Source organism: Phaenicophaeus curvirostris, chromosome 8, assembly GCF_032191515.1.
Source record: "Phaenicophaeus curvirostris isolate KB17595 chromosome 8, BPBGC_Pcur_1.0, whole genome shotgun sequence".
In the NCBI taxonomy this organism is placed as follows: domain Eukaryota; kingdom Metazoa; phylum Chordata; class Aves; order Cuculiformes; family Cuculidae; genus Phaenicophaeus; species Phaenicophaeus curvirostris.
In genome coordinates, this window is record NC_091399.1 from 27,802,463 (window position 1) to 27,821,294 (window position 18,832).

The 18,832-nt window shown below is 59.9% G+C and overlaps 2 protein-coding genes across 2 annotated transcripts; both read left to right on the plus strand.

The window, feature by feature from the left end:
- Window positions 1–239: 239 nt before the first annotated feature.
- ATP6V0B (ATPase H+ transporting V0 subunit b) lies at window positions 240–7,961 on the plus strand. Its single transcript, XM_069862998.1, has 8 exons — window positions 240–385; window positions 3,845–3,893; window positions 4,984–5,067; window positions 5,526–5,603; window positions 6,185–6,254; window positions 6,585–6,636; window positions 7,059–7,249; window positions 7,635–7,961. The coding sequence occupies exons 1-8, from the start codon at window positions 319–321 to the stop codon at window positions 7,659–7,661; spliced, it is 618 nt and encodes a 205-aa protein (XP_069719099.1). The 5' UTR covers window positions 240–318; the 3' UTR covers window positions 7,662–7,961.
- Window positions 7,962–11,337: 3,376 nt separating this feature from the next.
- Window positions 11,338–18,756, plus strand: B4GALT2 (beta-1,4-galactosyltransferase 2). The gene is made up of 7 exons (XM_069862981.1): window positions 11,338–11,473; window positions 13,920–14,306; window positions 14,674–14,909; window positions 14,985–15,175; window positions 15,490–15,612; window positions 17,134–17,238; window positions 17,423–18,756. Exons 2-7 carry the CDS (start codon window positions 13,991–13,993, stop codon window positions 17,571–17,573), a joined length of 1,122 nt encoding a protein of 373 aa, XP_069719082.1. The 5' UTR covers window positions 11,338–11,473; window positions 13,920–13,990; the 3' UTR covers window positions 17,574–18,756.
- The last annotated feature ends 76 nt before the right edge of the window (window positions 18,757–18,832 follow it).

Here is an 18,832-nt window from a genome sequence, read left to right on the forward strand (position 1 = left end):
GGCCAATGAGAGCGCAGCACCGCCCCCCGCCAACCGGAAGTCCCGCCCTCAGCGGGATAAAGCCTTTCGCCTTTCCGGGCGAAGGGGAATAACAGCCAATGGGAATTGGCGCCGGCCGCGATGCATTCTGGTCTATGTAGTCCTCTCGCTGCCGCCCGGCGGCGCAGCCAATGGGCGGGCGCGGTGCTGCGCTCTGCTTCTGCTCGGGCGCTGCGGTTCCGGTCACGTGCGCGGCTGTTCCGGTCACGTGCCCCTCGCGGGTCAGGTGACGCGCGAGCCGCTCATTCCCGTCCCGTCCCGTCTGGTGCCGCCGCAGCCATGACGGGGCTCGCGCTCCTCTACTCGGGGCTCGGCCTCGCCTTTTGGACCACCATGCTGGGCGTGGGTCAGTGAGGGCCAGGGGGCACGGGGAGAGTTGGGCTGGGGGGCAGAGGGGGCTGTGGGGTATGGGGAGAGCTGGGCTGGGAGGCAGAGGGGGCTGTGGGGCACGGGGAGAGCCGGGCTGGGGGACGGGGAGGGCCTAGGGGCACGGGGAGAGCCGGGCTGGGGGGAAGAGGGGGCTGTGGGGCACGGGGAGAGCCGGGCTGGGGGGCAGAAGGGGCTGTGGGGCACGGGGAGAGCCGGGCTGGGGGGCAGAGGGGGCTGTGGGGCACGGGGAGAGCCGGGCTGGGGGGCAGAGGGGGCTGTGGGGCACGGGGAGAGCCGGGCTGGGGGGCAGAGGGGGCTGTGGGGCACGGGGAGAGCCGGGCTGGGGGGCAGAGGGGGCTGTGGGGCACGGGGAGAGCCGGGCTGGGGGGCAGAGGGGGCTGTGGGGCACGGGGAGAGCCGGGCTGGGGGGCAGAGGGGGCTGTGGGGCACGGGGAGAGCCGGGCTGGGGGGCGGGGGAGGCTGTGGGGCACGGGGAGAGCCGGGCTGGGGGACAGAGGGGGCTGTGGGGTGTGGAAAGAACCGGGTTGTGGGGCAGAGGGAGCTGTGGAGTATGGAAAGAACGAGGCTTTGGGGCAGAAGGGGCTGTGGAGCGTGGAAAGAAACAGCTGTGGGACAGAGGGGGCTGTCGGGCACTGGAAGAGCTGGGCTGTGCTGTAGAGGGGGCTGTGGGGCCCAGAAGGAACCGGCTGTAGGTCACGGAAAGAACTGACTGTGGGGCAGAAGGGGCTGTGGGTCACTTATAGGGACAGGTTTGGGAGCAGAAGGAGCCATGGGTCACAGGCAGGGCCAGGCTGTAGGGGTGGTGTGTCATGGAAAGCACCAGACTGTGAGTTAGAGGAGGATGTGGATCACAGAAGGAACTGGTCTGTAGGGCAGAAGGAGCTGTCGGTCACAGATGGGGACAGGCCGTGGGGACAGTGCAGCTTTGGGTGTTGCAAGCCTGGCCAGCTTGAGCGATTGAGTTGCTTCCCTGTGTGTGCGAGCACAGAAGGGTGCTGGTGGCAGTCAGGGGCTGTGTTTGGATTCAGCAGATCAGGGCAGGTAAAGGAGGTGCCCAGTTGTTTAGGCTGTGACAGCTGATATCTCTTAGATAGGGGAGATCAGCCTCCCATTTTTCCAAGCTGTGGCAGCATAAAGGAATGTGCAGTTCGTCCAGATGACTACAGAGCTCATGCATGGCTGTGTTGCAGCTTGTGGTGGCAGGAAGATTCTGTGCCGGAGCTGCTGGTTATTTCCTCTTTCAGTGTGGAGTGATGTGACTGTGAGCCAGGCAGAGGCTGGGGAGACTTTGGCTCCTGCCTCAGCGGTTGGATGAGGGGAAAGACCGAGTCAGAAGCCGAGCGTGTCTCACCCCCTCGTGTTTCCAGGGCCTGGTGCACCCAATGCTGGGCCCAGAGCTGCCTTTCTGGGCTCCCTGAATCATGCAGCTTGCACCGGCGCAGATGTACGCTGTGAATTCGAGGCTGTTGGAAAACGTTGATGAGCCGAGCGCAGATGCTTTTAGCTTCCCCTGTGCTGTTGCAATCTCTTTTCAGGGAAGGAGCAAGCAGGAAGCGGTCTTGCTTTATGCAGTGTTGCGGTGGTGCCTGTTTGTGCTTTCTCTCCATGTCCTGAGCCCTGCTTTGGAGCTCCAGTCCTGCTGCTCAAGCTCTTTTCTCTCCTGGCTGCAGGGCTGGGAGCCAGAGCTCAAGGGAAAGTGTCCTTCACCTCCCTTCTTTTGTATATGAACCCAAAGCTAAACCTGCTCTTGAAGAGATGGGAGGTGCCCTGAGGATCTGCCCCGAGCTGGTTGTAGCTCTTCTTTACCACTCCTGGGTGCCTGGGGCTGGCTGGGTTTGGTTCCTGCTCTGCCAGCCAAGCAGCGAAGCCAAAACACAAGTCACAGACCGGCTGGGCACAACACTTCAGAGATCATTCCTGAAGGTCACCAGGCATGTGGACCATGGTGCAGCGTCCCTCCATGCTCCCTGGTCATGGTGACATGGCTCCTCTTTTGTCTGTGTTGCGTGGGGAAGGGCACAATATAATTCTTTGGGAGGAGTGACCAGTTTTACTGGGACCAACTCACATGGCAACTCTTGATTTTCTCTCAGTGTGAGAGATTTTTCTCCAGGGTGCTGAGCCCTGAATTGCACATGGAGTGGTTTAGCACACAGGAACGATGGGGACGTCCCTGCTGTGACACTGGCAGATCTCCCTATGCTGCAGTGCCAAGCTGCTGCTCTGGGATGAGCCGTCCTGCAGCTCTTGGCTGTGGGCAGGGAAGGGCTCCTCCAACCTGGGGCACGCAGTCCTGCTCCAGTATTGCTGCCAGGCTCATTGCTGACTTGCCATAATGCTGTGACTCCAGGGTGGGGAAGGAAGCAGTGGGACACATGCAATGGCCTCTTCTCTGCTTCTAAGCATTTCAGAAGTCTCCTGTGTTCTCTTTTCCCGGCCATGCGCTGGGCTGGTGCACACAGCTGCTGGCTCTAGGCAGCAATAGTGGAGACGTTCCTTCACCCTCTTTATCTGGTGTGGAGCAGACAGTGCCACGCTGCCTGTGTTTATCTGTTCCTTTGGGCCAGGTCTCTGTTTTCCAGCTGCAAGTCATGGAAATATCCAGTGTCTCTTCTGGTCTGCAGCCGTGTTTCCCTTTCACGAGCTCAGAACAAGGCAGGGTTTCAGTGTGAGCACCTCTGCGTCTGCTCTGGTTGCACAGGGTTGCTGGGTGCAACTCCTGGCTGGAAAGGAAGGCATTTCTGTGTTTCTCAGGGCTGTGCTTGGGTGTTTCCTGCCCCTGTTGGAGTACGGATTTCTCTGGAAGTTACTAACTCTGAGGTCAAGCAAGCATGTCTTGAACATCCACTTTCTTGGAACGGAAAGTGCTGGGAAGTAGCTGCAGGTTCTGGCGTTGTTGAGCTCCTGGGGAGCAGCACCACCCCTGGTGGGATCATGGTGGAGTTGTGTGTGATGATCAGTCAGGACACAGCCTTGCCCTTGCCTCCCATGTGAGAGAAGAGCTCACAGAGCCGAGCCATTGGGTGATGTAGGTGGAGAATGCAGTGGGGCACAGGGCTGTAGGTTGAGCCTCAGCAGCCCTGACACAGCGTGTGGGTGCTCAATGGGGTCAGGGAACGGAAAGTGTATGTGACAACCACAGCCATGCTCGGCTGGGATGGGGTCTGGGACTATCGCAGATCTGGGCTGTCTGTGTCCTGCGCTGGTGTGGAAATGCTGGGGTCACTGAGGCTGGACTTTCTGGGGACGCCCAACCCCACAGCTCTGCATGCCAGAGCCAGTCTTCCCAGTAACCCTCCTGTGTGTAGCGCTGTGCTCCTGGGCCTCTCCCCCGGGGCTCTGCAGGTCAGGGAGAAAATGGCAGCGTCGTGCTGGCAGCTGGTACCTGCCTGAAGATTCCTATGTTGCTTTCCAGGAATCTGCTACACAATATTTGACCTGGGCTTCCGCTTCGATGTGGCCTGGTGAGTTCCTTGTAAATACCAGTATCCTAGAGGCTCTGCGAGGAAGTGGGCGGTGTTGGCAGTGCCTGTGCTTGCTTTGAGCGATGGGCAGCGCGGTCGCTGCGTTACCGGGGAACCAACACCGCAGTCAGGGTGCCAGGTGGGGAGTGGAGGAAGTCTCTGCTTCCCATGAGGTGGGATAGATACAGCCCATGTGTACATGTGGCTGGTTCCATGCAGGGTCCTGCTGCAGCCATCACTGCTTGTCTCGCCTCTCTCCAAGGCTTCCCCTTAATAGTGAGGGTTTGGGAGAAAGATCCATGTGTGCTTGTAGCTCAGAAAGCCAACTGTATCCTGGGCTGCATCAGGAGTATGACCAGCAGGGTCAGGAAGGTGATTCTGCCCCTCTCCTTTCTTGAGACCCTACCTGCAGCCCATCATTCATTTCTGGAGTCCTCAACACAGGAAAGACGTGGATCTGTTGGAGTGAGTCCAGATGATGATCTAAAGGCTGGAGCACATACAAGGACAGTCTGAGAGAGTGAGGCTTGTTCAGCCTGGAAAAAAAGAAGGCTCTGGGGAGACCTTTGAGCAACCTTCCAATACTGAAAGGGGCTCCAGGAAAACTGGGGAGGGGCTCTTGATCAGGGAGTGCAGGGATACGATGAGGGGGAATGGTTTTAAGCTGGAAGAGGGGAGATTTAGATTAGGTCTTAGGAAGAAATTCTTCCCTGTGAGGGTGGTAAGGCACTGGCACAGGTTGTCCAGAGAAGTCATGACTGCTCCATCCCTGGAGGTGCTCAAGGCCAGGCTGGATGGGGTTTTGAGCAACCTGATCCAGTGGGAGGTGTCCCTGCCCGTGGCAGGGGGTTTGGAACTGGATGAGCTTTAAGGTCCCTTCCAACCCAAACCATTCTGTGCTTCTATGGTCCATGCAGGTGAGGAATCGGGGTTGCTCTCTGCCATAGAGAGGGTCTCGTATCCCCCAGTCTGGCAGTGCCTGGCTCATCTTGGGCTGCCTGATGCGTGGGGGCTGCATGTTGCAGGGCTATGCACAATGACTAGAGGAGCTTAGCCTGTGTGCTACCTCAGGGCACTTCTTCCTCTCCAGGTTCCTGACGGAGACCTCCCCCTTCATGTGGTGCAACCTGGGCATTGGTCTGGCCATCTCCCTGTCCGTGGTGGGAGCTGCCTGGTGAGTGAGACTGGCTTTTCCACAGGCTCTTTGCTGTCCCACTTTGGTAGCTGCGTATATGCTGTGGTTTCCCTGTGACAGGGCAGGGGCAGAACAGCATGGGCATGCTGGAGCGTTGGGCTGGGGGGAATCACTGCACCATGCACCCACGTTGATGGGCTCCTGAGGTGGACTTTGAGCAGACCACCAACAGCAGTGGAGAGACAGGGACATCCTCGGCTCCCTGGAAGCTGTGCTCCTGAGCCTAGGCCATGCAGTGTTGGGTTTTGTGCCCCAGCAGTTCTGCTGGTGTAGCGGATGGAGCTTGGTACCGTCTTGTACCCTGAGGTGGACAGGCCAAGTCCACAATGACCCCCAGCTGCATGCCCGATTCTTTGCTCAGCTGGAAGGTCCAGGTTTCCCTATTGAATCCCTCAGCGAGTGCCAGACCCTCCACCAACCACCCTTGTCTGCTACAGGGGGATTTACATCACAGGCTCCAGCATCATCGGTGGTGGAGTTAAGGCCCCTCGGATCAAAACCAAGAACCTGGTCAGGTAAGCACAAAGCTTGGGTTAATGCTTATGCTCTGCCTGAGCAGGGCAGGTCCCAGCCCAGTGCAGAGGCTCCTGTCCTGTCTCTAGGCTGCTCCTGGCAGACCATTCTTTGCTAAGCTGCTAAGCCTGTTTGCTTTCAAAACAAAGAGCCTCAGAGGAACCTGGGTGTTGCTTTGAAGAGTCACTGTACCATATCGCGCAGTGAACGAGTCCAGTGCGTTCAAAACAAACACCCTGAGTTCACGCTTCCTACTCTAGGCGAGGCTTCCCCTGGACAGACCTTGTACAGCCCTTCCCAGTGGAGCAGAAAGGGGCTGGCAGAGGACACGGTTCCTCGCGCCTGCTTCCCACCGGGCCATCGCAGCTTGCTGGGGTGGCACAGGCCGACCCGCGCCTGGTCTTTGTCCTTGGCAGCTCTGCCTTGATTGAGAGGAAAGCAGTGGGTAGGCTGGCTGCCTTCTGCCCTTGGCAACAGTGGAACAGGCTCAGATATGGCCCTGGAGGGGTCTGGCTGCTGGCTGGGCATGAAGCAGTGGGGCAGAGCCTGGGATACTGTGTTGAGACTTCACCTTTCTTCACAGCATCATTTTCTGTGAGGCTGTGGCCATCTACGGGATCATCATGGCGATTGTCATCAGTAACATGGCTGAGGTATGGGAGGGCCCAGGCTGTCTTGCGTGACCTGTGCCGGCCTCAGGGCCGTGGTGGGGATTGGCGGCCGGCCACAGCAGTGGCCCTGTGGGGACTTCGGACACTGTCGTGGCTCTGGGCATGGTGGTCTGTGTGGTGGCTTTTGCCATGTTGGTCCATGCTGAAGAGTGGGTTGGGGGAGCACACACAGGTGTCACACAGCCCCCCATGGACATAGAGTTGGAGACCAACTCTGGCCAAAATGTGGCTGCCTCGTGCTGTAATGGGTACAAGTGCCTCTCCCAGAGACTACAGGCTTGCAACTAACCCAGGCCCTGTGCTTTCTTTCAGCCTTTCTCTGCAGTCACCCCAGAGGAGATCGGAGCCAGGAACTACCACGCAGGTAAGAGCTGCTCCGTGCCTGGTGCTGTGGCTGTGAGCATTGCCACACCCTGACCGCTGCCTTCTGCTGTTCTCTCTGCCCTGTGCTCTAGAGAATGGGACTGCGGGGCCCAGCTGACCTGGCCCGTGGCCTGCTGCAGGACATGTGACTCTTATGCCAAAAAAGCAGCTTTTTAGTTACCTTCTCGAGGCCTTCCAGCACTGTCCTTCCCTTGGGCAGCATCCAATTGCTGTTACCTGCTGACCTGGAACTGCAGGAGCTGGGGTGCAGCCTGGAGTAGTTTCTGCTCCCCAAACAGGAGGATGCTGCTGCTGTTGGCAGCTCTGGGTCTCCTGTCACTGTGAGGCAGAGCTGCTGCAGCGTGCGCCAGGTGCAGATGGAAGGGAGTTACCCCCTGCTCTTGCAGTGTTCCTCTCTCACAGGTTTCTCCATGTTTGGAGCTGGCCTGACTGTGGGGTTGTGCAATCTCTTCTGTGGGGTCTGCGTGGGCATCGTGGGCAGTGGAGCTGCCCTGGCTGATGCCCAGAACGCCAGCCTCTTCGTCAAGATCCTGATCGTGGAGATCTTTGGCAGTGCCATAGGGCTGTTCGGTGTCATCGTTGCTATCCTGCAGGTACCCACCTCCTGGGGTCACCGGGCTTATTTGAGCACAAGGTGCCTGTCGCCCTGGCTGCTCTTCAGCTCCAAGGAGACACACCTAGGCTCCAGCACAGCCGTGTGGATCGGGGTGGGGAGGCTGCTCGCAAGGTTTGGGGTGCCACAGCTCTCCCTGCAGCACGCTGTGCCTGTTTGCAGCAGTGCAAACTCTTCTGATGGCCCCTTTGAGTGACTGTCACTGAGGGTGTCACCTTGGGTGCACCTTGTGTGTTGCTCATGTCTTACTGATGGGGCTGATAAGCTGTTTGCAGCTTCTGGATGGTCCTGGGGTGCTTGGGTGGGGCTGGGGTGCTGGGCTGGGATTTGTGGGGTACAACCTAAATTCTCTCCTTCCTTTCTAGACATCTAAAGTAAAAATGGGCAACTGAGCCTTGTACCACCCAATGTGTTCCAGCCCGCCCCAAGAGGTGCTGTATATATTTATTTAATGTTTCTATCCTTGGCTGGGGCGGGAGCTGCCTGGTGGCAGGAGCGGGAGCCTGGCTGAGTAGAGCCTTGTCCCACCGATGGATCGGCCCCTTGGAAGAAACAAATTTCTCTGTGTGAATTCTGCCCCAGCGGCTTGGCCCAGCCTGCAGGGCCCTGCTGCTGCCCGTCCCCGGTGTGTGTAGAATCAACCACCAGTGCAATTCTGTGTCCGTGAAATAAATATGGTTCTTGTCCAAGGATGCAGCTCTTCCTCTGCCCTGCGTGTGCTGGGGAGGCTTACGGAGAGCGAGGGCTGATTTGAGCTGAGCCCTTGCTCAGATATTGCCCTCTGTGCCTCTGGGGAAACCCCTGCCTGGCGCCAGGGGCCTGCTGGTGTCTTCCTTTTGTGGGGTTAACCCCACAGAACTCTTGCTCAACCTGCAAGGCGTTTGTTCCCCGAGCCCTCTCTGTGCTGTGGGAACACAGAGCTCTGCTTTGCTGCCCAGAGCAGGTAGGAGGCTGCTGGAGCAGGCAGCAGGCAGCTCCACGCTACCGCTGCTGGGCTTTTACCAGCGCTGGCACTGCCCCACGCGAGGCTTGCTGGAGCCACTGGCACAAGCTGGTTTGGGCCTTTTGGCTCCCATCGGCTTAGTCTAGTGCAGAGGGGAGCATAAAACATCCCTAGCCCCATTGTGCAGCTGGTGAGCTCCAGAAGAGCAGCGGAGCAAAACTTTTGTCCCTTCCAAGGCTGTCATCCAGCCAGGAGCTCCCTTGTGTCACTCAGCTGGGTGCTGGGGCTCTCCAAGGCTGCAGCGCCTCTGCATTCCTCGAGTGGGGACGCTTCCTGCTGGTTCTGCTCCCTTCTCACTGGTTGTGATGGTGGGGAAGCTGGCTGTGGATAGCTGGGCCTGCAGCTCTTCTGCTGTTTGGGGGAAGGGAAGAACAAGGTCCTCCTGGGTCTGCTCCACAGAGGGCCTGGAGCTGAGCCTGCTGCAGTCTACGACATCCACCATGAGGCCCTCGTCCCATGGTGCTGCCACTACTCCTTCACTGGGGGAGCATCTATCACCTGTTGCTGCTCAGCATCGGAGCAGATGCACATCTGGAGCTTCCCATCCTCTCTTTCCCCCTGAATGCAACAGGCTGGTGCAGTGATGGGGCTGCTGGAGCTGCGGAAGCATTCACACCTGATGATTTGTGCCCTTGGGCTGGGTCAGCTGCCTCTGCATGGCCTCTCCGAGCTCTGCCACTCTCCTGGTTCTGCTCCGCGTTGTCCTGTGTGTTCTGGAACAGCAGCATCTCAGCCTGAGGCACAGGAAGAGTGCTGCGGCAAAGCAAGGCACTGCTCCTGCCAGCTGCGCTGTCTGTCCTCTGAGACAGGAGCTCCACATGCCCCACATGACAGCAGGGACAAGCAGGGCCCTGCCTGCTCAGAAGAAAGGCTCTCGGGTGTATGCAGGGTTTTGCCTGTCGTGCGTGAAGGCCATTCCTCTGTCCCCTGGTGGTGCCACTGCTGTGGGCCAGAGACATTTGAAGCCGCTGGGAACTGCAGGGCTATCTCAGCAGACCCACACCCTATCTGTGGGGCTGCATTCAGGAAGGACACGTGCCAGGTTGGAGAGCCTGTGCTGGTGATAGAGGAGCTGCTCCTCCATGGGTTAATCGTTGTGCTGGTTAACAGCTTGCCTTTCAAGAACAGGGCTCGCTCTACCTTGCCAGCAATCTTTTGCTCTCAGAGATCTCCCTCTGTGAGGTGCTTCTCTGCCCTCCAAATCCCTCCTGTGTGTATCATGGCTTTGGCAGGGGAAGGGGCTCCAGGCTCACCCGTGGGCCTCTTGTGAGTACACGGGACCCACCAGGGCTGGTTTTATGGTACTGTGGGTGTCCCACATGCCCCCTCCCTCAGCTGGTGTGGTAAGGTGAGCACGCCCTGCATTCTCTTGTTCTAGGTGCTTGTGTTTGGGTTCTAAGACTTTGCTCTTGGGTGTGCTAAATACCTGCTGCTCAGGCATGGGGAAAAAGCTTCATCGGGTCTCCAGCATTTTGCACCTCATCTCGTTTAGGAGCAGCAGGAGTTGAAAGATGATTTGGTGACTTGTGTGTAAGTATTCATGGGGAAAATGCCACCAGCTAAAGAGCTAAAGGCTGAAGTTGGAGGGCTTTCAGCAGTGTTTGCTTGCTGGGGTGGAGCCGGGCTGGGCTGGTTGTGTACTGCTCTGATCTCTGTTGCAAAGTTGTCTTCCCACGGGAGCTGCCGTTAGGCAGAAAGAAAGCCCTCACTCAGGTGAGCGACCACACAGGGAGAGGTCTCGGAGGAGAGGAGCTGCCCAAAATGGGTGCTGATGCCATGTGGTGACTGGCAAGAAGGTAAAAGCTGTGGACGGTGCAAAAATTACTGGTGATGAGGTGAACTCTTGGTGGGACCAGACAGATCTTTCAGTTGTGCTGTTGTGGCAGGGGATGTAAAATTCATTGCTAGGAAACACCGAGAAACGTGGAAAGGCAAGGGGAAGGATGCATAAATAGGTTGTGATGGGTGCTGAGCCAGCACCAGTCCTTGAGGCCATGGAGTTGCCTTGGGTGGGTTGGTGACTGCGACAAAAGCACTTTGGGAAGGTGAGGAGAACCAGGAGACCCTGTCCTTGTATCCTGGGGCGTGTGGTGGGAGCTGGTGCCAGGCTTGGGGCCGATAGGGCTGAGCATCCTGGGGTGGAGAGGGGGGCATCGGGCATCTCGGGGGGCACTGGATATCCTGAGGGAGAAGTGTGGCGGGGGTTGGGGGGTGGGACTGAGCATACAGGGGTGATGAGGAGACATCAAGCGGAGCAACCCAGAGAGGAGGAATAGAGGGGACGCTGGGCATCCTGAGGGAGGAATGGGGAGAAAGGGAGGCACTGAGAATCCTGGGGTGAGGGGGGGACAACGAGCATCCTGGAGGAGGAATAGAGGGGGTCACCGAGCATCTCCGGGGGCACTGATGTCCCAGAGGAGGAATAGAGGGGGAACTGAGCATTCCCAAGGAGGACTGGGAGGGGCACTGAGCATCCCCAGGTGGAATAGGGGGAAAGGGGGTACCAAGCATCCCGGGGTGAGGAGGAATAGATGAGGCGCCGAGCATCCCGGAGGAGGAGTGGAGGGGGGCTCTGAGCATCCCCAAGGGGTAAGGGGGGCACCGAGCATCATGGAGAAGGAATGGAGGGGGGCAGTGAGGATCCCCGGGTGGAATGGGGGGGGAAAGAGGGTGCCAAGCATCGTAGAGGAGAGTGGAGGGGGACACTGAGCATCCCCAAGGGGAGAGGGGGGCACCGAGCACCCCGGTGGAGGAAAAACAGAGGGGGCTCCGAGCATCCCTGGGGGGAAAGGTGGGCACCGATCATCCCGGGGTGAGGAGGGCATCCCGGAGTAGGCCTGGCGGGGGGAACGGAGCATCCCCAGGGGGGGCAGGGGGAAGTGAGCATCCCGGCGCAGGCCTGGAGGGGAACACGGAGCATCCCCAGCGGGGCAGGGGGCAGGGAGCATCCCGGAGCAGGCCTGGCGGGGAGCACGGAGCATCCCTGGGAGGCCCGGCGGGGGCGGCCTTGTCCCCGCCCGGTGCGGCGGAGGCGGGGCCGGCGTGGGGCGCGGCCCGGTCTCCCTGCGGCGGTCGCGGCCCGGCCGGCAGGGGCCCCGCAGCCCCGGGCATGGGAGCCCGCGGGCCCGCGGCCGAGCCTGGCGGAGGGACAGGAGGGGCAGGAGGAGGAGGAGGCGGCGGGGGCCGCTGACCGGGGCCGCGGTGAGTGGGGACGGGCCCGGCCGGGCGGGGGAGGCCCGGGATGCTCCTCAGGGGTGGCACCGCCCCGGCTCTGGGGAGGGGGGGAAAAGCCTCTTTTTGAAGGTTGTTTCTCGGTTTTTAATAAGTTTTTGTGCGTGTCGGGGAAAAAAAACCCAAAGCAAACTCGTGGGTGGGGGTCGGATGTGCGCCTTCTTCCAGACTGGGGATGTCCTGGAGCCCATGGGGATGAGCATCCCCTCCAAAATCAGCATCGCCCCCTTCTCCTGGCCTAGAGATGTCCTGCAAGGAGAAGAATGGAGCCCATGGGGATGAGCATCCCCTCCAAAATCAGCATCACCCCCTTCTCCTGGCCCAGGGATGTCCTGTGGGAAGAAGGATGGAGCCCATGGGGTTGAGTGAACCCTCCAAAACCAGCATCACCCCCTTCTCCTGGCCTAGACATGTCCTGCAAGGAGAAGGATGGGAGCCCATGGCGATGAGTAGCCCCTCCAAAATCAGCATCACCCCCTTCTCCTGGCCAATCCCTGGAGACAGCTCCTTAGCCCTGGGTTGCTTTCATAGAATAACCAGGTTGGAAGAGACCCACCGGATCAGCGAGTCCAACCATTCCTATTTCATATCCTATTTCAGCCTCTCACACCCCGTGAAGACGCTGTGGTGGGGGGAGATGACATCATATTCCATAGCCCCCAGCGTAGCAGGTGTTTTTAAGCCCACTCATGTTCTTGGCCTTCCATGGCCGACGTTCGATGGAGTACTTCGCTTTTGTTCCTGTTGAGCATTGCTCTCTGCTCACCTTGTGGACTGCCCTGCTAAAGGGCCCCCAGAACGAGCTATTCTTTTTCTCCAGCTCCTCCTGGCTGTTGAGACACCACCACTCTGTGTGCTGCCAGCTGCGAGGGGTTCTGGGGAGGGTTTCTGGCAGGCGCTGGGGGCAGACTAGTCCCTACATCAAGGTCTGTGCTTGGTGACAGGGTGCTGGTGACGGTAAGAAGGCTTGGGAGATAACAGCAAACCTGGCTTTTCTCCAGAAGGCAACTTTCTAGAACAAGCCTGGCTGTGGGGTTGGGGTCCTGGTGCATGCCAGGAGACCCCTGCCAGGGGGGACCCCACTTCGCATCCTGCAGAGAGTGTGGACACAGGTGGGGCATCGGGTTCAGAGCCTTTTCCAGCACCTCCCTGCCTGTGGAGGACTCCTGCCACCACCTCGCTTCGCTACCTATTGGGGATCGGCCCCGTGGCTGAGAGGGGGTAGCTGGAACAGGGTTGGACAGGGGGGGTTCTGCTTTGCATTTCTGATCCCTTTGCAGCTCTGATCCCTGCTCCCAGCCAGCGGCTCCTGGGGGGCCCCACCAGCTGGGTCTGGCAGCTGCCGGTGGGCTGATCCCAGGCCGTGGGACAGTTGTCAGCACCCTTGCGTCCTATTGCGCCTCTGCCAGGGGATCCTGCCACAGCTCCCTGTCTGCTGGGGTCCCCCGGGGTTATTGCCAGGGTCCCCAGAGCCTTGCAGTCCCTCGTGCCTGTCTCTTGTGGTTGCCTTGCCCTGTCTTAGTAGCTCCTGTGAGTTCAGGGACTCGGGCAGGAACCGGGGTGCACGGCCGTGCCCCCCAGCAGTGGTAGGGCTGGGAAGAGCCAGACGGTTTGGCTCAGCTGGGACTCTCCGATGACTCTCCCGGCTGCCTTCCCAGCAGGGCCCTGGCCTAGCTCCAAGTGTCATGTGGGAGATAAGGGGACCCTGGCTCCCAGAGGCTCCCAGTGGCCAGGACACCTTCACCAGCAACAGCAGCAGGAGAGAGGACCCACGCCGCTGGCTGTAAGCCGAACCCCCCTCTGTGTGGCAGGGACCCCGTGCTGGCAGCCAGGACGTCCTGCTCAGCTGGGTGTCTGCCGTGCGGCTGCTCGCCTCACTGGGCACCCCGAGGAGGGCCCCTGCCAACACGGCACGCGCTGCCGGCCCCGTGTGGGTGCCGCTGCTGGGGCGCAGCACGAGGGGTGAGTCAGGACAGGGGGCAGGGAAATTGGGTGTCTCGGAAGGGGGTGGCTGGGGGGGTGCCTGCAGCGCCTTTGGATCTTTCCAGGCTGGTTGTGTTTTGGAGAGTGTGACTTTCTCCAAGCACCCAGCCTCCATGGAGACTCTTTGCAGCACCCATGGAGGGATCCTCACCCCCTGCTTGGGGGGTGTCTGCGATGGGGAGTGTGCCTGGCCTGGTTTTGGCCTTGGAAAGCAGGGAGGAGACTTGTTGAGTGGGCGTGGGGACCTCTGGCCTCTTCATGGCTGTGCCTTCAGAGCAGGGGTCTGAGCAGAGCAATGCTGTGGGTTGCCCTCTGGCAGACAGACCTGCGAGCCCATCACCTCCTCCTCAGGTCTGCGCTGCTCCCGCTGCCCTGATGTCATTGGGGCTGGGGTCTTGGGCTGGCAGTGTCTGAGCATGGGGTGTCTCAGCAGGATCGGGACCGTGGCTGGAGCCGCCCCGCTGCCCCACTGAGCGCACATGTCCACCTGCCCGTGCCCGGAAGATGACCAGGCTGCTCTTGGGGGTGACCCTGGAAAGGATTTGCAAGGCTGTGCTGCTACTCTGCCTGCTCCACTTCGTCATCATTATGATACTCTACTTCGACGTCTACGCGCAGCACCTGGACTTCTTCAGCCGCTTCAACGCCAGGAATGCCTCGCGTGCCCACCCCTTCTCCAACTTCTCCCGCCCCAACGGCACCGTCCCCAGCTACGGGCCAGCTGGTGCTGAGGCTCCGTCCCCCAGTGCCAAGCCCAGCCCCAACCAGTCCACGACCGAGAAACCCTTGCAGCCCTGCCAGGAGATGCCTCCCGGCTTAGGTGAGACACGTGGGGAGAGTGTGGGGGAGAACATGGGAATGGGGCAGGCATCCGTGGGTGGCATCCCTGGCCCCTGGACTCTCAATACGGTTTCCCAGCAGTCCCAGAGGTGGCAAAATGGAGAAACCCAAGCCTGGAACTGGTACAAGAACACCGGTTTCTTCAAATTTTGTTTGCCCAGTCTCTCTGCCCCTGTTTGGGCAGGGTTTTGGGCATCCTCTGCCCTCGGCAGTGACAGTCCCCCTTGCAGGTCCCCCTAGCAGGTCCCCCTCGCTGTTTGCTTTACAGGCCTGGCCGGGAGCAGCAGGTGACCATGACCTGGACTGTGTCCTGTCCTGCCGGCATCACCCTGCCCTCTCTTTTGCAGTTGGGCGCCTGCTCATTGAGTTCAGCTCTCCCATGAGCATGGAACGTGTGCAGCGGGAGAACCCTGACGTGCGCCTGGGTGGCAAGTACACCCCTCCAGACTGCCTGCCCAGGCAGAAGGTGGCCATCCTCATCCCCTTCCGGCACCGTGAACACCATCTCAAGTATTGGCTGCATTACCTGCACCCCATCCTGCGCCGGCAGAAGGTGGCTTACGGCATCTACATTATCAACCAGGTGAGCAGAGCAAGGGTGAGGGGTTAGTGGGGCTGCAGTGGGTGCTTGTGGGCATCGCTGAGCTCTGCCCCACAGTATGGCGAGGACACCTTCAACCGGGCCAAGCTGCTCAATGTGGGGTTCCTGGAGGCCCTTAAGGACGATGAGGAGTATGACTGCTTCATCTTCAGTGACGTGGACCTCATTCCCATGGACGACCGCAACCTCTACCGCTGCTATGAGCAGCCACGGCACTTTGCTGTTGGCATGGACAAGTTTGGATTCAGGTGGGTGCTTTGCGGGGCTGGGGTGTTTCCCTGGGTAGGGCTGGGATGACTGCCTGCCACCAGCCTCAGTGGTCGCCTGGGATAGGTGTGGTATGTGATATGGGATGGGAGAGGGCGCAGATGTGGGAAGTTGGCATAGAGGAGGGCTGATGCTTGTTCCTGGGGGTCCCTGTGGAGCTGGGTCCCACCCCTGCTTGTTGCTAGGGGTCCCTGTGGAGTTGGGTCCCATCCCTGCTTGTTCTTGGGGGTCCCTGTGGACCTGGGTCTCAACCCTGCCTGTTCCTGGAGCTGACCTGTTTGCTGTCACCCTGCAGGCTGCCCTACGCCGGCTACTTTGGTGGCGTCTCTGGGCTGAGCAAGACCCAGTTCCTGAAGATCAACGGTTTTCCCAACGAGTACTGGGGCTGGGGAGGAGAGGACGATGACATCTTTAACCGGTAGGTGCCAACCCCTTGCCAGCTTGTTGGGGTATGCTGGGTGCTTCCCACTGAGCACCGACCTGGAATCCTCACCAGCCCCAGGGATCCTGGTTTTGGGGGGGACGTGCACAGGGAGGTGGGGAGGGATTTAATTACCCTCCAGCCTGAGGGCTGGTGACCCTCACAGATCAAACCAGCCCCTCCCAGGGTGCTGGGGGTCTGTGGGGCACCTCTGTGCCTTCCCTGCAGCTGAACCACCCTGGTGTGGTGGAGCCCAGCCCTTTCCAACTGTGGTGTGAGCTGTGCCTGCGGCCTCCATTCCAGGTCAGGGTTGGGACGCTAAACTTGGAAGTGTCCAGGGCTGGGATGCAAAACTTGGAAGTGCCTCCTGCAGCAGCTGAGTAGGCATTTCTGCCAGCAGCCGGCAGGCCGCAGCACAGCCGCGTGCAGAGCTGGAGCCAAATTCCCCCAAGTGCACCCTTCACTGGGTGCCGAAGCCAGTGAGCTCCTGCTTCGTCTTCCCTGGGTTTCACCGTGGCATTGCCCAGGGCAGCAGCGTGCGGCTGGTGATGCGCAACCAGCCCGTAACGGCCGAGCGAGCCACACACCCTGTGCAGGTGCTGCGGGCAGGGTGACATAGCTGTGGTTTTGCATCCAAAGTGGGCCCAGGGTGAGGAACAAGCAATGTGTGGAGCTCTGGGAAAGCTTCAGGCAGCTGTTGATGTGTGGGGAGGGCCCCAAAGGTAGGGGCTGGACATCGGCACGTGGAGAACGTAAACAACAGGGGCTGACCACCGCTGCCAGCCTGCAGCGCTGGAGGTGGCTGGGTAGGAGTGGTGCTCTGGGTACTCTTTTACTGTGAGGGATGCTGCACCCTTTGTCATGGCACTGGTCCAGGCATGGTTGGAATCCTCAGCGTAAGAAGAATATGGAACTGTTGGAACGGGTCCAGAGGAGGCCACAAAGATGATCTGAGGGCTGGAGCACCTCCCATATGAGGACAGGCTGAGAGAGTTGGGGTTGTTCAGCCTGGAGAAGAGAAGGCTCCAGGGAGACCTCGGCGCAGCTTCCAGTACTGAAAGGGGCAAAAGCTGGGAAGAGGCTTTTTACAAGGGCCTGGAGTGACAGTACGATTGGGAATGGCCTTAAATTAGAAGGCAGAAGATTTAAGTTAGACATTAGGAAGAAATTTTTCACTATGAGGGTGGTGAGGAACTGGCCCAGGTTGCCCAGAGAAGCTGTGGATGCCCCATCCCTGGAGGCGTTCAAGGCCAGCTTGGATGGGGCTTTGAGCAGCCTGATCCAGTGGGAGGTGTCCCTGCCCATGGCAGAGGGTGGAACTGGATGGACTTTAAGGTCCCTTCCAACCCAAAACGTTCTGTGATTCTATTGTCTGGATTTGCTCATCTTGGCCTGGCACAGCCCTGTAGAGGCAGGGATGGCTTTATTTGGGCCAGGGGCTGACCCTGGAGGTCATTGGGCTGAGGAATGCCCCACCCTGGTGTCCACAAACTGATCCCCCCTGCTTCTGGCCCCCAGGATCTCCCTGAATGGCATGAAGGTGTCAAGGCCCGACATCCGCATCGGGAGATACCGCATGATCAAGCATGAACGTGACAAACACAACGAGCCCAACCCGCAGAGGTGAGTGAGCTGCAGCAGCAGGGGGAAGGCAGGATGCTGGGTGATCTCTGAGCTGCCTCTGGCTGCTGGTTCCCCTGTCATGCTCACCTCCATGGAAGTCTGGTACTGCTGGCACCATGGCAATTCCCCCCCGCCAAAACCTCCTTGGCTCCTCCCAACCTCATCCTGTTCCCATTCCCACCAGATTCACCAAGATCCAAAACACCAAAATGACAATGAAGCGGGACGGCATCAGCTCGCTGCAGTACCGGCTGGTGGAGGTCTCACGCCAGCCCATGTACACCAACATCACCGTGGAGATTGGCAGGCCGCCCCCACGCCTGGCCCGGGGCTAGTGCTTGCCCTGCTGGCAGAGCCACTGGGAGCCCACTCTGTGCCCGGGCTGGCTGGGCACGATGGGCTTTGCCTCAGCTCAAGAGCCAGGACTGGACCAGGGATGTTTTCTGCCTACTCTGCTGCCTTGGAGACAGCCACCCCCAGCCCGCCCTGCGGTCCCCAGGTTTTCTCTGCCCCCCTGTCCCCACGAGTGTGTTTGCAGGACCCCCTCTCCATACTCGGTGTGTTGGTGGACGAGCCCAGATGTCCTGCCTGTGGCTCGTGGTGCAGAGAGAGGGGCCACCCCTAGCCCTGGTGAGGAGCTCCCTGCCCACACCAGCTCCTGCCTGCACTGGGAGGGTGAGATCCCACTGCTCCAGGAGAGCTGGGGGGTCCCTACAGGCGCTACGAGAAGTGGGGTGCAGGTTTCCCCCTTCTCCAGTGCCTGAGCTGCTGCTGCCCTCCCTGGCTGGGGGTGGGAGCAGCCCAGGCCCCCCCGAGGCAGGATGGTGCCGCCCCAGCCAGGCGCTGCCCGTGCTGCAAGGAACACAGACGTGATTCTCTGTCTTCCTCTGCTTTAGTCTGGTGCTTAGAGCCGGGCCCTGTCTCAGCTCTGCCAAACAGAGACCTCTGGTTAACGAACGTCCCTCGCTGTGCCTCAGTTTCCCCGGGGCTGAGGGGTGGCGGCTGTATCCCGCACCCCGCTCCCCAAAGGCAGATGCTGTGTCTGTGCAGCCCCCTCCTGTGCCTGCCCTCACCTGCCTTCCCTACTGTGGGGGGAATGGAGCTCATTTGAACCCCCCCCAGTCCCTCTTGGCAGGTCTGGCGCGGAGCTGGGGCTGTCCCATGGCTCCCTCGAGCAGCGGGTGCCCCCCAGGCAGTTTGGGAGCCACCATGGGGGTGGTGTCTCATCCTTCTCTGGCTTCCCCCCACCTCCAGGCCTGAGGCAGGGGGGGCTGTGGGCAGGAGAGGCTGGGACCAAGCAGGGTGGGCACCCCAATGCCCCTCTGTGCATCCCCCGCACCCTACACGGGGCAGGGAGTAGTGGGGCTGGGAGTGGGGGCAGCACACTGGTGTTGGAGGGGGGCACCAGTGACTTTTGTACATTTGAATGTCTGAACCCTTTTTTTGAGCGTTACGTTGAATGCAGAGTTCGGTCGTAGAGACCGGGGTTTTTGTATTTAATAAAAGTTTCAAAAAGTTTGAGGGGCTGGGGATGCGGTGTCTGAGATAGAGCAATTTCAGCAGCCAGAGGGATGAGGGGTTGGACAGCCCTGCC